Source organism: Nipponia nippon, unplaced genomic scaffold (assembly GCF_047370975.1).
Source record: "Nipponia nippon isolate SJK-2023a ecotype South Korea unplaced genomic scaffold, ASM4737097v1 scaffold_8, whole genome shotgun sequence".
In the NCBI taxonomy this organism is placed as follows: domain Eukaryota; kingdom Metazoa; phylum Chordata; class Aves; order Pelecaniformes; family Threskiornithidae; genus Nipponia; species Nipponia nippon.
In genome coordinates this window covers 1,158,352-1,180,908 of record NW_028262402.1, presented here as the reverse complement: position 1 = coordinate 1,180,908, position 22,557 = coordinate 1,158,352, and the positions used below count along the sequence as shown (strand labels likewise).

The window sequence follows — 22,557 nt, the reverse complement described above, 5'->3', positions numbered from 1 at the left end:
TTAACAACCTGTGCTTTGGCATTTAAGAGGTCTTAATAGCACAACTCAGTGGGTACCTGCTGGGCTAGATCCAGTGCAAAGTGGTGTGAAGGCTGATTGCTCTTTAGAAAATTGCTGTCTTTTCTTTAAAAAGAAATGTGGCCAGTTGCATGCAGAACTATGTTGCTACTTGTGTCATACCCAGCTGTGGTCTTGAATCTGAAATCCTGAGTAATACTCAGTTGGACACCCCCCCCACCTCCCCCCCCCCCAAGTTTCTAAAGACCAAACTCTAAAAATGAAGGCAGCCTTCTCTCTTTTAAACCTGTTTTAGACATGGCTCCAGCAGTCCTAATAAAGCCTCTGGCAAAGTGCTGCTCGGCCAGCACTGAAGACATTCAGTTGACAGTCACTCTGCATTTGCTACAGGAGGACAGATAAAACCCAGACTTTTTTCAATGTGCTTTTACAGAATCTCCATGCTAATGCCAGTCCCTTCAGTACAACTGCTATATACAAAAATAAGATATTTTGTGCAGCTTTTGTTTTGGTCTTTGTTTATGTGAAACATTTAAACTACAAAATCACATGATTTCTTTCTCCCAGAAGCCTCTTTTTTTGACCTATTAATAGCATGAATTTGAAACTGGAAAGCATCAATGGGATTTTTTTAAAGACACATTTAGAGACAAAACTGCTATGATCCACTAAAAATCCTCCCTCTTGGGTGAAATGTCAGCATATTTTATCTAAAACAGGAAAGCTGGTAGCTTTGATGTTTTTGGCTCTCCTTTTTAAGATGAAAATTAAGGCATTCGTTAAATACTACACTGAGGAATCCAGACAAGAAGACTCTGAGAAATGGAAACATTTATAAGAAGCATTTCTTAAAATTCAGAGGCTCTATTTGCCAAGCTGTTGAGGTTACATATATTTATACACCCACTGCAAATACAATAGGCAAACAGGCAGGCACACGCCAGGGGACCGCGTGCAACCGTCTCGCTGTCCGGGAAATATATTCTCCCCTGACAGATGACTGGCATAGTGCTGAGGCAGTGGGTGGGGGGAAGAATCTCTCACCTGCTTTGAGTAAACTTTTCCCAGGGCATCTTAATCAGAAACCTGGGGAGAAGGCTTTGGCACACATGATGAGACCAAGGGTGGATATGGCACAATAAGGAAGTGGTGGTAGAGCTTTGGTGGGTGCTTGGGCACAGCTCCTGGGTATGAGACAGTCCAGGGAGGCAGTCAGCATCGAGGCAGTCCAGCCAGATGCAAACCAGAGCCAGATGTGGCTTGGAAACAAAAGACAGTTTGCTGCCATCTGTTCTCCACAGCTACAAAATTTGGGTTATGCTTTTTGAAAAAATCTTGCAAAATCTTACCCCAGGAAGAATAGGAGGTGTTTCTCAAATCTGCTAAAAGAAGAATGCTTGCATGAGGATGGAGCCCCAAAATAGCTAGCTGTACGAGTTACCCCTGCTTAACAATGTTGTGCATTTGCTTTACATAACAGTCTGAGATTAAAATGGCCACAAGCTAGTATTTCAGCATTGCTCCTCCTTCATTGTCTGTTGCGAGCTTTAACTCTCTACTGCATCTTGGAGCTTCTTTATGCACCAAAGTTGTGCTTTATGATTAGGCATTGTCAAAATGATAGAGGGCTCCAAGAATGGCCAGATATACTCTTGTAAAAATACAGGTATTTGTACAGCTCATTCCAATACTGGAACGTGAATATGCTGTACTTTCAGAAGGCACCATTTCACTGGTACAACAACAGCTACACTATGTACACTTTGGTATAAGTATTCCTTCATTTACTGCAAGAGTACAATTTCTTCAGGGCTAAATCCTTCAGCAGAAATTAGATCATGTTCTTAAAAAGAATCTCTGTTACTGAAGTGGAAAGGGGAGTGGGTTTGCGATGCTCTAGGTCACCACTGCTCTCAGGTGATTTCATTTCTCTGCACAGAAGTGAGATTGCAGAGATAACTGGCAGCTCCACATGTATTTTGTTCAACTGTAGGAAAGCAGAGTGACTTTTCTGCACCATGCAAAAAAGGGAAAAACCAGGTCATGATTCTGTGAACGTGGTGAGGACAGAAATAAGTGAACAGATGTTGGACAGGACAGAAAGAAATCATGCCAAATGTTTGAATGCAGTAGACACAGTGATGGCCATAAATGTGGTGCACAGCTCCCTTACATGCTATTTATTCCAGTTTCATGCTTCAGGACAGTAAAGCCCAAGGGCTTTCATTTGTTTACATTTAGCACTAGCAAGGAAATAATTGTATAGCCCCTCAAATGCACATAGTAGAATTAATGCTGTATTGAAAAGAAAATCTTTACTTTCAGTGCTGCATTTTGCTTTAATGTTGCATCAAAAGTTTAAGTATTGGGGGACATTTTACTATAGCAAGTAAACCTTTTTAGCACCACTTTCGTATACCATTACGTGAAAGGTGATTAATTCTACCCAACAGTCCTGCTGATTTCGGACATACTTCCATAAACATTGCTCATAAAGAATAATACATTTCCAGTCCCACATAAAGTGTGGCAGTGTCTTAACCTGAGGCTAATACGCATTTGCCAAGTTTGCCATTTGACTCTTTATGACAATATAAAAGCCAGTTCTTGCTGTGCTGCTACCTTTTGAGGCAGTTTCTTCATGCCGTTTTTTTTTTTTTTTTTGTATTTACAAGTGGTTAGAGGGGGAATCAGTACTATCTCTCCTTGAGAGCAGTGCTTGCTAAAGTGGAGCACTCCTTTGGCTGCTGTGTAATTTTCAAGGAAGCTGATAATCTTGAGGAGAAACAAAGGTCAAAAGTTGACCCAAGACAGCCTCCTTCAGTAAAATGTGCCTGCTCTTGAGAAACACTACTGTATGTGGACTATTCAGGGTAATGATGCTCTTCTGTGCTGTGCAAAATGGGCAATAATGATCCCTGGTGTAATTCCACTGAAATCAGTAGTGCTACATCAAAGGCACTTCCACTGAAATCTTTGCCAAATTGAAGTTTTGCCAAAAGTCTTTGGGTTTTGAGGCTTGAAGACCACCAGACATTAACAAGTTAGAGCTGGAATTATTTATTATTATGAAATGATTTTCTCCCTACATGAGATCAGTATTTCTGTCCTGGAAAAAAGGTAAATGCTAGAGGTTCGTTCCTCATATTCTCAAATCTGCATATAACCAGCCCATGCCCTACTAAAAGAGTGCTATAAACCTCTTCCTTCACCTGGCAGTGTGAGAGTCAGATATTAGCCCTGAACACTCTCGTTAGGGTGCTAGCATAACTGGCTGCATTTTAGATTTGCTCTTTGCATTTCAGAAAGCTCCCTTGGTACAAAAGGGCTGAGCTTTCCTGGCAGATCTGGAGCTCTGGAAGCAGCAATGAGCCTGGCTTTGCTATTCAGCAGCTACCCGGAGCCACCTGCCCAGGGACTGCAGCTTTGTCAGCCAGCAGATCAGCTATGAGAGGGAGGGCTTCCTGGAGCAGCAACGCCTGCTCTGCCGGTGCACGCTCCCAAGCATCTGCCTGGGTTGATAAAACTGAGTTTGCAAGGAACGCAAGTGCAAGAATGACAACCACCTTTGCTGGGGTTCCTCCCTTTTCCTTTCTACCCCTTTCCTGTGGCCACTCTGAACACTGCATCTCTTGCTTGCCATATTTTTAGGCAGCTTCCCCTGCCATCCAGCTGGCCCTGACCCAGCTAGTGCAGGTTACCCAGCAGGTCTGGGTCTGACCTGCTGGTGTGCAGCACAATTGCCAGCATTAGCAAAGAGGTTACTGGGACGTGTACTGAGGTTACAGAAAGACTTGTTCCTTTGCCAGCAGGCCTTTCCCATGCCTTCCAAAAAATGGAAAAAAAAAAAAATGTTTGCATGGCTTTAGTGTAAGTGGGCACATTAATGCTAGATGCCCTTAACCATTCATAAATAAATATGCAAATGCAGAGAAGGGCTGTAGACATAAGCAGTATTTCAGGCAGGTCCACCTCAAAATAAGCAGTTCCTCAAAATGTATTCCTGCGTGATGCTGTAGTTTTTAATTTTTCAGTAGGTGAACACAAGAGTCTGACTCTTTGTCCAGACTGATGCAGAGTTTTCCTATGTGGGGTTTCAGTGTGAGAGAGGCTGCTTGCAAAATGGAGGAGGGGTGTGGTCCTCGGCAAACACAAAAGATTTTACTCTGCTCTGCTGCAAGACGGATGTAGCCTTGTATGGCATGACTGGCTCTGGAACAGAACAAGCAACCATTTCCAGCTTGCTGATATGATCTGGTTTTGCTTAGCAGCAAAACTTTCTGTTGCCTTTCCAGTCATCTAAGGCACTTGTTCTAGTCTAAGGAGCTTGTCTACATGATACATGGATATGGCTCAAGCATTGCCCAGATTAGGGAATTAAGTCATGCTGAAAAACTTGCAGCTTGATTGTAGTCTTGACTTCAGTCACAATGTTATAGCTACCAGAAGTATAATTCAACAAAAAAATGTATGTTAGCTGGTGGAGCTTAGCCAGCCCAAGACCAAATAGCATGTTCATAAACATGTGATCATGAAATGATAGAGTTTTTGATTCTTGGAGAAGTAAGGAGGGGGGTCAGTAGCACTGCTATCTTGGACTTCCAGAGGGCAGACTTTGACCTGTTCAGGAGCCTGGTTGACAGAGTGCCTTGGGAGGCAGTCCTGAAGGTAAAGCAGTCCAGGAAGGCTGGATATTCTGCAAGAAGGAAATCTTACAGGCGCAGGAGGAGGCTGTCCCCGTGTGCCAAAAGATGAGCTCGAGGAGGAGAAAACCAGCCTGGCTGAACAGAGAGAGCTTCGGCTGGAACTCACGAGAAAAAGGAGAGTTTAAGAACTTTGGAAGAAGGGGCAGGCAACTCAGGAGGACTACAACGATGCTGTGAGGTTATATAGGGAGAAGATTAGAAGGGCCAAAGCCCAACTGGAACTTAATCTGGCTACTGCTGTAAAAGACAACAAAAAATGTTTCTATAAATACATTAGCAACAAAAGGAGGGCTAAGGAGAATCTCCATCCTTTATTGGATGCGGGGAGAGACATAGTGACAAAGGATGAGGGAAAGGCTGAGGTACTTAATGCTGTCTTTGCCTCTGTCTTTAATAGTCAGACCAGTTGTTCTCGCGGTACCCCGCCCCCTGAGCTGGAAGACAGGGACGAGGAGCAGAATGAAGCCCCCATAATCCAAGGGCAAATGGTTAATGACCTGCTACACCACTTAGACACACACAAGTCTATGGGGCCGGATGGGATCCACCCAAGGGTACGGAGGGAGCTGGCAGAGGTGCTCACCAAGCCACTTTCCATCATCTATCAACAGTCCTGGCTAACCAGGGAGGTCCCAGTTGACTGGAGGTTAGTAAATGTGATGCCCATCTGCAAGAAGGGCCAGAAGGAGGATCCGGGGAACTACAGACCTGTCAGTCTGACCTCGGTGCCAGGGAAGGTTATGGAGCAGATCATCCTGAGTGCCATCACACAGCCTGTACAGGACAACAATGTGATCAGGCCTAGTCAGCATGGGTTTGTGAAGGGTAGGTCCTGCTTGACTAAGCTGATCTCCTTCTATGACAAGGTGACCCGCTTAGTGGATGAGGGAAGGTTGTCCATGTTGTCTACCTGGACTTTACTAAAGCCTTTGACACTGTTTTGCACAGCATTCTCCTGGAGAAACTGGCGGCTCATGGCTTGGATGGGGATACTCTTTGCTGGGCAAAAAACTGGCCCAAATTGTTGTGGCGAATGGAGTTAAATCCAGTTGGCAGCTGGTCACAAGTGGTGTTGCCCAGGGGCTCAGTACTGGGGCCAGTCCTGTTTAATATCTTTATCAATGATCTGGATGAGGGGATTGAGTGCACCCTCAGTAAGTTTGCAGACGACACCAAGTTGGGCGGGAGTGTCGATCTGCTGGAGGGCAGGAAGGCCCTACAGAGGGACCTGGACAGGCTGGATTGATGGGCCAAGGCCAACTGTATGAGATTCAACAAGGCTCAGTGCTGGGTCCTGCGCTTGGGTCATAACAACTCCATGCAATGCTACAGGCTTGGGGAAGAGTGACTGGAGAGCTGCCTGGTGGAAAACAACCTGGGGGTGTTGGTTGACAGCTGCCTGAACATGAGCCAGCAGTGTGCTCAGGTGTCCAAGAGGGCCAATGGCAACCTGGCTTGCATCAGGAATAGTGTGGCCAGCAGGACCAGGGAAGTGATCGTTCCCCTGTACTCGGCACTGGTGAGGCCGCACCTTCAGTACTGTGTTCAGTTTTGGGTCTCTCACTACAAGAAGGACACTGAGGTGCTGGAGTGTGTCCAGAGAAGGGCAACGAGGCTGGTGAAGGGTCTGAAGTACGTGTCTTATGAGGACTGGCTGAGGGAACTAAGCCTGTTTAACCTGAAGAAGAGGAGGCTGAGGGGAGACCTTATTGCTCTCTACAACTACCTCAAAGGAGGTTATAGCGAGGGGGGGGTCAGTCTCTTCTCCCTAGTAACAAGCAATAGGACAAGAGAAAATGGCCTCAAGTTGTGCCAGGGGAGGTTTAGATTGGATATTAGGAGAACCTTCTCCACCGAAAGGGTAGTCAGGCATTGGAACAGATTGCCCAGGGAAGTGGTTGAGACCCCATACCTGGAGGTGTTTAAAAGACATCCAGATGTGGCACTTATGGACATGCTTTAACAGTGGACTTGACAGTGCTAGGTTAACGGTTGGACTCAATGATCTTAAAGGTCTTTTTCCAACCTAAATGATTCTTTGATTCGCAAGCAGATTAAATATTATCCTGTAGAGCTGCAAGTCTGGTATTGTTATTCAGTGTTCAAGAAACAAACAAAATATTTCTTTGAAATACCTTAAGGAAGTGATGTCTTAAAATTTTTTTTAAGAAGCATACATTTAGACCAAGAGTTGTCAACGTTTTCCAGCAGTCAGTTAATGTGTATTCATCACTGTTGTGGTTTAATCCCAGCCAGCAACTAAGCACCACACAGCCGCTCACTCCCCGTCCCCCTCCTAGTGGGATAGGGGAGAGAATTGGAAGGGTAAAAGTGAGAAAATTTGTGGGTTGAGATAAAGACAGTTTAATAATTGACATAAAATAAAATAAAATAAAATAAAATAAAATAAAATAAAATAAAATAAAATAAAATAAAATAAAATAAAATATGATATAATAATAACAATAACAATAACAATAACAATAACAATAACAATAACAATAACAATATCAATATCAATATCAATAATAATAATAATAATAATAATAATAATAATAATAATAATAATAATAATAATAATAAAAGGGAAAACAACAACCAACCAAACAAAAAGAACAAAACGCAGGAAAAACAAGTGATGCAACTGCTCACCACCCACTGATGGATGCCCAGCCAGTCCCCAAGCAGTGATCGTTGCCCCACGGCCAACTCCCCCAGTTTTTATACTGTGCATGACATCATACGGTATGGAATAGCCCTTTGGCCAGTCCTGGCTATGCTCCCTCCCAGCTTCTTGTCCACCTGGCAGAGCATGGGAAGCTGAAAAGTCCTTGACTAGTGTAAACACTGTTTAGCAACAACTAAAACATCAGTGTGGTATCAATATTATTCTCATCCTAAATCCAAAACACAGCACTATACCAGCTACAAGGAAGAAAATTAACTATCTCAGCCAAAACCAGGACAGTCACACAGAACATTAGAACACATTAGCTTTTTTCAAGCATGTTAAGACCTGCCCACTGTAATTGACGACCTTTTGTGACCAGGCATTGGAGACTGATGGCTTAACCTCTTCCAAAGTTTCTTCTCAGCCACACAGGTACAGGCCACCGTGTCACTTGCCTGAATTTTCCCTTTTCATAAAACTCTTACTGTAGCAGACCCACAAGCTCAGGCTCACTGGTCCTCAGATCTTGTTTCAGAGCTGCTCAAAAGTTCCCTGGTGCCTCCAAGGCAGGCTGCTCATCCAAGGGACTAGTGTCCTACCTGTCCCCAAGGAGCCTGTCTCCTCTTTCACCTTAGCTCCTGAGGTGACAGAGGTTTGCTACAGCACCAGTGAGCCACTGGACTGGGGGTGTGCAAGGGGGGGTGCATGTGGGGAGATGAGTAAATATATAGTAAATAAAGTAAGTAAATAAGTAAATAAAAATAAATGATGGCCACTATTACAATAAGCACCACCTGGAATCATGGCAGTCAAAAGAATTTGCAGAGATAATCTCTCCCCCTTGTTTGTTTGCTGTAGCTCATACATTTGACAGTCCTTCAGGTGCCCTGAGACACTGCTCTTTCTCAAAGCACACGTTCGGCACAGCAACAGAGCAGATAGGAACGTGTTAAACAGTGCAGTGTGACTGCAGAAATGGGTGAGGGAAGACTGAGATAGCTGGCATGATTTGTGTTCGCTTGGGAAGGGCTAGATCTCAGCTGGGTGTCCCCCTCATAAAGGAAAGGGATGCGAGAGCATGGCTGCAGCATAAGCAGTGTGCAACTGGAGCTGCAGTTGCACGAAGAAGGCACGACTGTGGCAAGCTAGCTGAGAGATGGGTATGAGGATAGCTATAGCTCCTTCATGCAGGTCTCATGCTTTGTCTGTTTAAAAACTCTCAGGAACAGAAATTGCAGCTGTACAGATAGAGGCCAAATTAGGAATGCTTTGGGGAAAAAAGCTCCAATTATTTTACGTTCTCAGTGTAAGCTTCCCATCCATTAGCAAGATCACCAGTGTAAATATTTTGTGTGCATTGCTTTTAAATTGTTCAGGTCCCGTATTTTATTTAACTTTGTAAACCAAGTAGACAGTTGTTTCCATACAAAGATGAAGAAGAAGAAATAAAACCCAAGCTCTTTCAGCTGCAAGAAAACTCACCACAGCAAGAGACATTGTCAAGACTCTATGAGAGAAGACACAGAGTTTGTGTCTTTCTTGCTCAGATCATTCGTCAGCCACAGAGCCCTGGTCTGTACAAACTAGTTTCACTGAAAGGGATCATAGGTATGGCCTGATACAAGGTAAGAGTTTCTAACATTCATTAAAGACTTGAGATGACATTGAGACAAAAAACAACAATAAGATGAAAGATAACTCAAACATAGGCTCTTTTCTACATATATTTTCTATACATCCGGGCTACCAAAAAGTTCTGCTTGAAGCAACAGGTGAAAACAATCATGCTGATACCTAAGCTGGAGAGTTGGGGTTTATTTTTCAGTATCTTTCTTTAGGAAGTTTATTTAAGATTTCAGACTTCTTCATGGCAGGATGATAATGATGGCTCTGTCCAATTATTTGGCTCTTCACTTGTGGCAAGATTAAGCACCATAATAAGAATAAACAATAAACAACTGGCAGCGGCTGCTGCAGGGGTGAGGGGAGGGATGAGGGGACCGGGTTGTCCCAGTAGGCACATACTGGGAGTGTGGGGACACAGCTTGCAAAAGGGGATGCTGCAATGAGGGCACATGTGGTCCTCAGGATGGTGGCCTGACCTGGGAGCAGGTTTCCCATAAAGGCTGTGGGATCTCCATCCTGGGCAAGAGTCCAAATATAATGGGACGAGGATGGGCATGTGAACAACCTGCTCCTGTTGGTAGGGGCATGAGGAGACCTCCAGGGTCCCCTCACACATAAATTACTTCATGACTCCATGAGACGTCTCTGTTTCCCAGGGAATTTTGGAGCTGGAGTAAGAAATAACTTCAAGCTAGCTGAAGTTTCTGGACTTTGTGTATTTGGACTGAAGAATTTAGTAAGACCCTCTTTTACAGATACACACATGAAAAGAGTTTGATCACACTTTTACCTCCTGGTGCCAGAAATTTAGGTATGCTTTGGTTTTCCCTGTGAGTGCTCACTCCATGTTTTCAAAGGAAGTAAAGCATGGTTTTGAGAGAAATAATAATAATAATCATAATAATGATAAAGAAATTAACTCTTTTTGGAATAGTTAACAATCTGAGATTTTGAAAACTGGCAACACTCTCCCCACAAAACAAATAGGCTTTGCAAGTTATCATCATTACTACACAGCCACAGTTGCTTTTACTATTGTCTTCTGAAAGAATAATTTCCTCTCTACATTCATTCTGCCCTCAGCTTCAGTTTATCGCTCCTTCCCACATACACACATTGGTCAAAAGAGGCAAAAAGAAAAGCTATTTTTCAGAGATTCCTTTCTTTTCTGGTCTTCATTGTTTTAAAAAGCTGGATTCAGGTCATATAAATTCAGTTTTGAACATGTATCAGGCCATTAGGAGGGGCTGGGGTTGAAGCAAGCTGTAAACATCCTTGAGCTACTTTGACACAGTCTGGGTAAAACAAAAAGTGCCGGAGTGGCAGTGACCTGCTCAAAAGACCTTGTTACTGGTGGAAACATGAGTGCCAGTTTTGATGGGTTTCAAGGAAGCCCTGCCTGTATGGGGACACTTACTTACATGGTCATCCCTGGATAACTCTGCCTCAGTTTGAAGTATGACTCACACAACAATACCTTTTTCCTGAATAAAAGCATTCTTGCAGAGGGATTATACCAGAATAATTACAGTATATTCAGCTGTGTGGCAATAACATGCAAGCAGATAAGAAACATGAGTTAAAGGACTAAAGCTTTCATTTCCTTGGGGTAGTCAGTTTGTGTAGCTGGCTTGGAGAAACTATTCTATTACAGCTAAAAGATTTTATCTGGGGATAGATATTTTGTTTTCTGGTTACTTGAAAAGAAAATGTATAAGGATTTTTGAAATCCCTCCCTTCCAAATGCTACTTCCCGGCAAGGATATCCTAAGGTTTTGTACTCTGTAAACCACTCAGAAAGAGCAAGTGCCCTAAATCCTTAGCCTGTGCAGTCTTATTCTCTCTCTCACTCCCTTTCTGGCCTAATGAATCTGGATTTCTTTTCTGGATTTTAAAACAGGTTAGCAGAGAGGCAGAGACCCTCTCACTTCTCAGCTTAAATCCTGGTGAGAGGCGAGCTTCCCAGGGTAAAGTGGGCATCAGCCCGAAGACGCTAATGCACAGAAAGGGACAAACAGGGGTTCCCCATGCTCTGGAAATGGAAATTTCTCTCCAAATTAGCTCTTAACCTCTCCATGCCCCAGAATTGCCGTTGTGAAATGGAGGTGGCAGGACCTTCCAGTCTTGCAGAGGTGCAGTGGGCTCCAGCACATTAAAAACAGAGGGTCAGCCTGGGACTATCATAGCAGATATTACATACCAGAAAGAGTGCTTGACTATTAATAAGAATAGGTTTTGGGGGCTATTGCGCTGACCCTGTAGAGAATGGAGACTGTCCGTGACATCATCAAACATTTTTTTGTGTGCTTGACTGAGTCACCATTCAGTTTAAGGGTTAATTTACATGAAAATCATAAAGGGATTCAACATAAAGGAATAATAAGATTCCTTCATTCACAAAAGTTATTTCTGTTTTTCCACACTGTTGCGCATATATATATATATATTTGGATAGATGTATCTGTTTATATTCTCTGACAGCAGTTATTTTAAGACTAAATTGAGGATAGCAATATAACTGTGGAATAATAAAATTAAAATTTATTTATAGATATGATAGTTTCAGCTAAAACTATACCCTGACAAAATCTCTATAACATAAAAAGTCTTTCCTTCCTTTCAGAGTAAAGACATAATTGTGTTATAGATTAAGTGTTAATGAACTGCAGTCTTTAAGAAATAGGTCCCTAATATTTATACCACTCCAGAAATGAAATAACTGTGGTAAATAGATTCATTGTAATAGTTAAAGTAACAGCAGAGAGGTTATTTTTCATTCAATTAGGAGGTTTTGTGCTGTTTATTTTATTACCAGCCACCACCAAACACAGCTACAGTAAACAGTTATAGAAATTCTGTTCAACTAACTACAGAGGCAGCCAGATCTTGGAACAAACACTTCTACCCTAGAGGAGTTTATTTGACATAGCAAATATCTCCATTAAAATGGGCCGACCCAACTGCTGACTAAGCTGAACAAGTTCTTAAAAGCAGCTGTTGCTTGTAGGTTATATCTCCAGGGCAACTAATCAGCCAAAATCAATTATTGGCTTCCTCAAGAAACCACAACATGTTGATGGATACTGCAGACAATGTGTTTGCGTAAGGTGAACTTTGCCCACTCTTCTGATTTCAAACTGTAGAAGCCAGTAACATCTCCAGTTCCCATGGATGCAGCAAGCCCCGTTTATAAATGTATGGCCAATGAACTGCCGATGCATGAAGTTTAAACTCTATCTACTGTTAAAAAACCAAACAAAACACATCTTGTGTTATATGAAAGAAGAAGGATTATTTTGGTATTAAAGCTTAAAGTAGATAGAAGGTAAGGAGAGCTATTGTAAATTGCCTCTTCTTAGAGCAAAACAGCATGTTCAGTCTCAAGAAATGGGGCTTCAAAGCACCTTTATACCTTTTCCAACACCAAGGGCCTTTCCAATGAAGCATCTGATTGTAACATAGACAAATACAACTCCTGCCTTCAATGGAGCGCCCCAATGGCCCTGAAGTACCATGTGGATGCTCTGTGCCCACCAATGTCCCTGTTTTCCAGTGATTCGCAGAAGAGGTGATATGGCTTTCACAGGGGAATTCAGTTTTTAGAGCCTACACTACTTCAGACTCTCTCCTACTCCAGACTTTCACACTTGGAGGGTTTCATTTGATTAATTCAGAAACTCACACATACCATTAATAGCTGAGCTATGTTTTTGTCCTGGTGTCCTCAGGCATAAAGCCATTGGCCTCATTCTCAGGAGCCTTTGCAAAACATGTTGCCAAAGCCTTGTCCACATTCAGTGCTGACATTTACTAACTCTAGCATTTGTGGGGCTGTTCTGCCTAAAATGACGGGGCAGTGGCTGCTATTCCCTTATTTTCAGCCAGGTATGTAACAAGGGAAAAATGAATGAACTGGTAGTAGAGTTAAGTCATTTTGCCAGAGGTCTAATTGGCATCAGCAACTTGAAAACTGTAGGTAATCCTGCATAAACATTTGCAATAAACTATTTCTATTAGATATTTTTCCTATGTGAATAAATTGTCTGAAATTAACAGAACGCCTGTGGCTTCCAGAACCTTTATTAGGCAACCAAACAAGCTATTTTGCACAGTGTATATTTAAAAGAAAATTACTATGGCATCGCACAGAAATGAACTAAACCCATTGAATTCTGGCATAAATGTCTTTGGGTGAACTCAAGCTGTTATGCCTGTGGGATCAACCCAGATACTGCAGACACAGGATTAACCCAGATACTATTTTCAAAGGTTTCTCTACAGCAGATTTTACTGAACACTGATATGAAGTCCTTACACTCTATACTGACATCAACAACCTCACAGCATTTTGAGTAAATACATGGGCTTCCTAGGCAAGCCTGGTCTTTTTGACCTGGATTTATGTCTTGCACAGAATTAGTTGAAATCCACGTAATTCAGGGAATGAACCATGTTCTACCTAGCACTTCTGAGGGAAAAAGAGATGCACTTATTTTGGGCTGTGTGAGCCAGACTGGGGGGCCATATCAGACTGGGGGACTATATTCATAGCAGACTTGGAGCCCCTGGCTTGCAGAGGCTCAGAGCAACCACCTTGGGGAAGTGGGAGGAGGTTACACAGCTTTTCAAATGAACAAAGCAGCCTGACAGGCCAAATATCATTTTGGTCAGCACTCCACAAAGCAACCAGAACACTAAACAAAGCATGAAAAGAAAATACAGTTTGCTTGGTCTGTCTCCACAGAGAAAGGGAAATACTCTCAGCCAGTGCGTTTATTTTCTTTTCTGCCCCCCCCCGCCCCAGCCCCGAGTCTGGGGAGCAACTGCACTCCCTCTGTTTAGGAAGGGCCTAGCAGCCATGAGGATGAACTCTGCAATCCCAGATAGACCTCTGCCATCACCTCATCCAGGTGTCCCAGCAGACAGTTGTTTGGTGGTACAGTGAGGTGGTACAGGCAGCTCCTGGGGCAGCAGCCACCGTGACTGCTCCAGTAAAAGCAACACACTTCTCCTCTGATGACAATTGATGCCACTGAATGGAGAGGTAGAGAAGCTCCTATCATATCTTGATGCTTATCCTCACACCCAGCATTACAAACCCTAAGTCTGGCTGTACTTTTAGCTGAGAAAGCTGCCATTTTAAATTTCTGTGCTCTGATCTCCCCATAGCTTCCTGTATGATTACTGCTCTTGCTCCAGGCTGTGAGCTAAATAATAAAGGTAAATAGTTAATTTTCATGTGTGTCACTCAAGATATCCGTGCAGCAAGACTGAACCTCCACTCGTGGCAATCAGTGTAGCAGGGCTGAAGTCAGTGCCAGTTTTCACCAGCCAAGGGGCTGACCCCACTGCACCACCTTGAGAGGTTTTACTTTTCCCTATGGATGACGATAAAATTCAGTTTAGCAACAGCTGTATCAAAATAAATCAGATGAAGTAGAGAATTGCCAGAATTGGCTTTCCTAAAGGCTCTGCTTAAAGAATTTCATGAAAAACCATAACTCAGTTAGCTTGGAAACAGTTAACGTGATAAAGGAAGTCCTCAGCTTTGCAGCAAAAAGAAAAAAAGCAAGCATCATGAAGGCACTGGAAAGGCATCTTACTGCCCTGCTGCATCAACCTACGGTCGTCATCAGAAATTCTCCCTTGCCTGTAGTCAATGGCAGCCTGAACGAAACGGCAACTCCTGTTGCCCCACAGAAATGCAATCACATCATTGACTGATAACACCAAAGACAACGTGTGACATCCACAGAATTATGGTGATCCTGATAGACCATTTGTGTAGGCTGCAATCAATTACTTGAGCTTAACTGCAACATGTTTACCAGAAAATCAGGAATAGTTTACAGAATATGATGGCAGGGGCTTGGAGAGGCAGGAGAAGGATCCTGTCTGTAGCATAACTTGAAGTCTGGTCTTTGAGTGCATGCGTGGGCAGAGAAGATATTCTGTGCACCATCTCCCCACGCAGGTGCACTATTCACACACACACACACTCACACACACAGACACTACTGCACACGCAACCTAAAGATTTATTTTTAAAAACACAGCTCAGCTCACTTGCTGCAAGGACAAACTGTCCAGTCCTGATCATCTTTCTCAGATATTTTAATCACTGAAATTCCTCGGGCCCTGAACTAATCTCATGAGATTTGACCCACAAATGCACACTGATTACAAAAAGATCACATGTACGTTTTTGTTCTTCTCTTTGCTATGCACAAATGTAAAGACAAACTCTGCTACTGACAGGAAGGATAAATGATAGAAATAACCAGGATGGCTTTCAAATGATGTTATCTGCAGCTGTCATGGAGTCCAACAGGGACTGGGGCTGCTCGGCACCCTGTTAAATATCAAGGCGCCTCTCCATGTAGACACGCACATATGCATCAACACCCTCCCTGCATGTAGATACATGCCCATTTTATTATGCCACGTATGCCCAATAACTTCATCCTACAATTAAAGCTTTACACACACACACACATGCATGCATGCTAACTATTACCCTCTCTGCAACACACACACAAAACCTAATGACAGGCACCAGAAAAATCTAACGCAGCTCTGCAGGCAGAAAGTGCTCACTGAAGCCATGCCGTGAACACCCAACCCACAGCGATTGGTGTCTTATCATTATGTATAATAAATAACAGTGTTTAATAATAACAGCACTGCCGTGCTGCCTGTGCTCACACCCTCCTGACTCCATGCTCCTAAGCCGTTTCTGCAACATGGTCCTGTGCATGAAACACACAGAATGAGAAGCAGGCAGGACATGATCACTGCAAGAGATAGGCTCCGGCAGTGAAAGCTGCTTCATGTCGGAGTGGGCTCTTCCCAGCTTTCAGACGTGTGATCTGCATGTCTAATAACGAACATATTTAGTCAATCCATCGTTTCTGGCATCAGTCCCTTACCTTGAAATGCTGCAGCTGAAGTATCTGGTCCTCAAGCTGTTGTCTCTTGCCTTCTATTTCTGTCTGCCTTTTCCTTTTCTCCTTGGAAAAATAATTTGAGAGAGAGAGAGAGAGAGATCTCGTCAGAGAAACGGAGGCTTTAAGGGTAGCGGATTCGTAAGAGCATGTAAGCAGTCAAACGCATCTGTACAGATGTCACCAGTCCCATTTCACCTGATCCTCTGTCTGCTGGTATGCAAACAGCAGCGTCCTGGGAAGACGCCAGCCCCAGACTAGCCGGTCGCTCGCCAGCAGGAGAAATTCTCCTCGCTCGCTCCTGGCAGCTGGAGCAGCAACAGAGTGCACAGTCCCAGAGGAGGGGAGAAAACAGGCATAACAGCTGAGAGAGAAGTTAAAGGGACAAAGATGTGCTTTTGCATTTGAGATGCTGGGCCAAAAACAAGGATTGCGTGGTGCAATTTTGTGACAGTAAGGCGACACGAAAGCGGTGGGTGGCATCACGGAGGAAGGGAGCCGGGTTGCAGACTGCATTTTATCCCAGCAAGGCTGGTGGTAAGGCTTTCCCTGGGCTCAGTGGGGAGAAGGTGTTTCAGCCAGACTGCACGGGGTTTACCTGCAAAGCAAATGGGACAGATAACCCCCCAGCTGGCTTTGTTTAATATTCAAGCCACCAGCACACAGTAGCAGCTGGCCCTTACCAACTCCCAGAAGCTGGGCTGACCGAGGTGCCAAGGACAGCATGGTCACCTCCACAGCTAAGGGTTTTCATGCTCATGTTCACGAACACGGCCACTCATCCGTGCCCAGGCTTCTCGCTTCAGCAAGCAGCAGACTCTCTCAGGTCTTGAGAGGAGAACGACCTGCTTTTCTCCCCTGCAACACCTTCCTCTTACGATGGGTCAACTCTTTGTCTTTCATTAGCCTTCTGCACTTTGCGGGGAGTGTTTTTCCTCACCCATCCCCAGCTTGGATCAGGTTCCCTCTCCTGGAGGACTTTTTTTATTTTAGATTTTGTTTATTCCCTACCTGTGGAAGCATGCTTTTGTTATTTAAATATTTCAGTAGATGTAAGGTTGGGCTTGAAGACATTCTGGGATTCCTTAAGTCCCCAAAGCAATTTTTCTGTCTCATTTCTAGGTGCCCTACTGATGCTCTGGGAATTCTCTGATTTCCAGGGATTTCAAACCTTCATGCCTCATCCTCAAGGGACATATGATAAGATGCAGAAATTAATTGTGTTTATATTGGACCTCAAACCAGGGCATTTTGAGTGAAAGCATTAAATCTACAAGGAAGATCAGGAAACTTTTTTTTTTTTTTTTTAATGCCAAGCTCACTCAAAACAAAGCAAAACATGGAGCTAGATAACCGTCTGGACCACTCCTGCTGAAGAGTGAGACATCAGAATGGTGATGGGAGGGCTGGAGTAACGAACCCAGAAGAGGCAAAGCAGTCAAATGATGCATATATCAAGCAGTTCTGTAATACACTGCACACTCTTACATGATGATTTTTTTGTATATCTACATCTAGACACACACACACACTCGCCACTGTCTGAAGTATGTAAGAATATTACTGCTGAACAAAAGTATTCTGCGTTTTTTTCAAAATAGGAAAATTGGTTTTTTGGATAACTGAAATGTCCCAAAGGTGCCTGTCTTCAGCTGAAAACTTGAGATCTCACTGCTCTATACACGCAGAAGATAATTTGCGTTTGTGCACACATAGGCATACAAAATTTATGCGTGCACCTTTAAAAATCCTTCCTTATATAAAGTTGATAGTCTGTGGATCATCCCTCCTATCACTCCTCCAATCCTCATCTCCCCTTTACATCTTTGAATGGAACGGGGTTAAAAAAAACAACATTGTTCAGGGATCTCTCTTGCCATTTTCTTCATTCTGCAATATTAACAATGTACTTTTGAGACTGAAAACCAGAATTTGTTCTTTGCTATTTCCGCAAATAGCTGGTCAGCCATGGACTGAAATACAGTAGTTCTAAAAGTCATTCCAGTTAATGGCCTAATATTCTCAGAATAAGGATAATTCTGCTCTGTTTGTGCCAAGCTGGCCAGATGACAGAATATTTGGATTTCACATATGTAGGCATTAACACCCCATATCTGACACTCCATAGGCCAGCATAAGGCACCTACATCTTCACAGTTGACTGGCCTACATTTATATGTGTGTATATACATACAGATGTTTATATATATATATATGTATTCCACCCTTCACAAAAACCTTCACAAAAACCTTCTTGCTAAAACACATGATGGAAATCACCACCGTACTTCCTCTGGCTGGTTGTGTCATGCTGTATAATGGATGTGACAAGACAGCCTTATAAAACATAGATGGAAACTTCTTTTCTTTGTGAGAAAAGGAAAGCACTTAGAGTATTCTCCCTGTAGGCAGCAACACAGCAGGCACTAAAATACTTGAACTACTTACTAACTAGTGGGCTTCTGTGGCGTTAAATTGGAATATTGCTCATGTTTTCCATTTCACTGGCTTTCAGGCAGCCTGACTGCATGCCTCCAGACTCCGATTTTGTACCACAGCTATGGCTGAAGTGTATGACAGCAAAACTATTTTTTTTTCTCTGAAGATTGTGTGAATAGCAGCATTGGCAATTAGCTATCAGGATGTTTCACCTTCCGGTCATTAGATCACATTCAGTTTAGGTTTATCCCAGTCACTGAAGGTTGTGACTATATATGTTACTGGTTTATATGAGTATATTCTGAAAAAATGTAGTAGAAGATTGGACTGGCTGACAAAAATCCCACCAAAATCAGCATGTCAAGGATTTTAGACATTCAACAGACGAAACCAGCCCCCACTTAAGCAGGCTCCTGATTCAGGACTTTACTGAAAACACTGGGATGTAAAGCACATGCTTACACCTGAGTATTTATTAAGGGACTTTTCCACGTTGAAGCCAGTAAATGTTTCTCATTACTCTGTTAATCTATTTATAGATATCTTTTTTCCAAGTATGCCTGTTAAGTTACTAATTTACTAAGAGTCCTGGCACCAAGAAAATAAAGTGCTCACTTTAAACAAACAGGTTCACTCTGGACAGCTTCAGTTAAATGTATGTCCTCTTTTTTTTCTACAATGCAGGGAGTAATCTATCACTGCTTCAGCTAGCAGTTAACATGAATCACCTCCAAGAAGTAATGCCCAAGAACATCCCTGATCTCCTCCCCCATGCCAGGATGCATGGAGCTAAATCCACAGGAGAAAGGCGGAAGCCAGGAGGATGGTTGGGTTTGCAGGGCGACTAGATTTTGTACAGTTCCCACACCTTTTGAGGGAGGTAGTGAAAACTGTTGGCTGGGATGTCAAACACGCATGCCCAGCTTGAAGCTATTCTGTGGACACCAAGTATTGGGTTTTTTTTCAAGAAGTGAAGGGATTATAGAAACTAGATTGAAAAGAGGTGAAGAAAACAAGCACTGAAGCCAGATTTACTGTGAACGTGGTAGGTTTACAAGAATCTGTCTGAGGTGTGCTGCTTTTTTAAGAATACAGATACTCGTCATGGATGGTTACCTTTCCAAAATGACAGAGAAGTACCATTTGGGAGGTACACCCAGGGTGCTCAGAATATTTAGTATGTTCGCAAGTAAAATAAGATTCAAACCTTACATCCCTCCCCTCACCAAAAAAATACTAGGAAAATGTGAAAGTGAGAGTACTTGATTTTTTTACTCACAGACCCAAATGATGGGAAAAGAACATAGGTCAAAAGGTAAAGTTACTCACACCCTGAATCCTGTTCAATGAGAAAAATGAGATTTGTACTCAGGCATTCACACATGGATGTGCAACATGGAAACTATAAATTTACTTCCTTTTCCAAGAAGCTTGATTTTGGAAAGGAAGTAATTGCTTCTTAACGCTAAAGGTGGCTAGTGCCACTTTGCTATTGCTGAAAACCAAACATACCAGATAATCAGTAAGACCCCATCCACTTGGTAGAGAGGTATTGGGAGGACAAAATGGAGATCTGTAAAATCATGAGTGGTGGCATGGAGACAGCCAGTGGGCATCTACTGCTCACTCTGTCTTCCCCTGTAAGAAGAAAAGGAGCATCAAGTGAAACTGGACAGGGCAGGTTTGAAGCCAAGGCATGGGTCTGCTGTGGAAATATCTGTCTCAGGATGCTGTGGGTGCTAGAAGGTGATGCGGGTCCCAGGGGAGCCTGGGGACAGTCAAAGGGAAGGACTACTGTGAGGGTTACTACACAAACTGAAATTACATTGAGTTCAGGAAGCCCCTGAACCAGAGATGGTTTTGAGGGTGTAGAGGTACTTTGTTAAGTTTTTGTATACTTGTCCTTCTCTCATGCTCATCCTAAGACCACTGATTTTTTATTCATCAGAGAAGTAGTGCTGGAGTTTTTGTCTGAATCTTGTGTTACATTTGATCAAAATAACCTACAGTTTAGTGTCAGATTTGTCAAACTGTTCCAGTCAAAAAAACCCAAACAACCACAAACCAACAAAAAATCGGAAAGCAAACACAAGAACTTGAAAAAAACAAGTTAGACCAAAATGCTCCTCTTTGACACTGCAATCACAGAATACTTCAATTTTCCATTACAAAATCATTTTTCTTCTTGTTCAGAAAGCTGCCTGGACCTTGTGGAAGTGATACAGAGATTATTCAGCTCACGGAGTCATAACTGAGGAGAAATATGCACCTCTAAAGCTGTGTAAATCCTTGGGGCAGTAAAGCCTTGGTAAAGTTCTCTGCTCCCCTTGTACTGGCAGAGTAACCCGATTTCTTTGGTTTAAAGCCAGCTCAGACATGTGCAGAAAGCACTCCATGGAGCAGCACAGAAACTAAATGCTATTTGATTGACCTCACTGGGAAAATACACGCCCAGATCTGACAGCAGGCTAAGGCTTATGGTGCAGGTATCCAGAAGATCATAGTGGGAAAAACAAAAAATCCCCAACTTAACAAAAAACCTGATGGGGATCTTGTGACCCTCGAGGAGATGGGCAGCACAACACTGGAGGAGCTACTACTGGTAGTTTCAGTGGAAAGGTTTCCCGTTGGCTTCATCCTGTATGCCAAGCAAGTGTCCAGCCCGCCATGGAGGAGCGGGTGGAAGAGGGTGAGCTCCTGCCTGTCGTGCCAACGCAAAGCAAATGCACCCAAAAATGGCACAGGTGGAAGAAAATCTGAGAAGTCCTTTCCAACCTTAACAATTCTATGATTCTATGAAAATTATAGTCTGCTTCAAAGCAAGGAAAAGAGTTACAAAGAATTGTCTTCAAAGAATCACATTAATTTCTTCAGCAAGACATTATTTTCTCCACTCTGCACAGTTGGCAGATATTATTCCCTGTTTATTTAAACCTCACAGATTTTTAGGGCAGCAAGTAAGGAAACAAATAAGCAAAAGAGCTGCTGACACCTCATTTTTCTCATGCTAGTGTAGGGATATCCAGAACTCTGGGGGAAAAGGAGCATCGGGATTCTGCTAACAATTTCATACTGTAGTTAGCATAATCCCAAGAAATCATTCCTCATGGAAACTGAAACTTTCACCAGGGTGGTGGTTTAAATGACCATCTTCACTGTGGTGACTTCACATCTCTCAGCAGTGAAATAAAATCTGTAAATTTGTTTCCTGTTTTGCAGTTCAGCAGTAATGGTTCACAGGAAAGAAAATATTAAGAAAGACAGGAGGCTCATTTTCTCCCTTTTTTTCTTTTTTTTTCTTTCTTTTTTTTCCCCACTTCCTTCATTCCCGTCTGGTCAATTCTTTTATTTTTCTGTTGTGTTTGAAGAGTAGGAAACTCTCCTGACAGCAGCCATCCCTACCAGTTGCAACAATGCAGCCCAGTACTAGGAGCACTTTGCAAAGTGCAGTTCTAAACATTTTCTGCTACTGTAAACAGCATGCAATAGAAATCACAACACCAGAAGAGACAGGATGCAGAACTGAAGCAGAGACACTGTTACAGCAGAATGAACATGCCTCGAAGGTTGGTAGCAGGATGCCTGCTCCTTTTGGATCATCAATGCCCACTTTCATTAGTTGCTACCAGTACAAGAAGGTGGACCCCATTGTCCTGCCAAGTGTATCAAACTAGATCACCATATGCACTGGCATGACTGGGCTCAGTGAAAATCTTCTTGTTATGGGTAGCCACACAGCCTCCGTAATTGCAAGCTGGAGGCTTGTCTGGTCTCCCATTTTGAGCACTGGGAAATATGTGTTGTTTCAGATTATGGCAAATGACTCCTCCTGCAGCTCCTCTCCTACCCTGCTCCCAGCACAGAACCAGAATCTGTACTTAACCATTTCTGAGATCTGTTTTTCTTTGTGGTTATACCATCAACAACACATAAATGTAAGCTATTGGCTTTGCTCTCTTAGGCATTTTCCTGCAAGACCCTCTCTGTCCCAGTTCCCTGAAACCAGTGGCCATCTGGCTAAGCTTTGTGTCACTTAAAACACGAGCCAGGGACAATTTCCTTGTGTCTGTATACTGGAATCCAGCTTCTGAACTTAAGGAAACTGCACTCTGTGCTCGCATGTAGCATCTAAGAAACTGCCACCTTTTTTCAC

At 43.0% G+C, this 22,557-nt stretch overlaps 1 protein-coding gene across 5 annotated transcripts in view; it reads right to left on the bottom strand.

Moving 5' to 3' along the window:
* Positions 1 to 22,557, bottom strand: part of PALM2AKAP2 (PALM2 and AKAP2 fusion) — a 277,020-nt gene that overhangs the window by 213,191 nt on the left and 41,272 nt on the right. For all 5 annotated transcript variants that reach the window (XM_087741637.1, XM_087741632.1, XM_087741635.1 and 2 more), the window contains exon 2: positions 15,951 to 16,031. In XM_087741637.1, the coding sequence (XP_087597763.1) occupies positions 15,951 to 16,031 (81 nt within the window). The remainder of the gene's footprint in view (positions 1 to 15,950; positions 16,032 to 22,557) is intronic.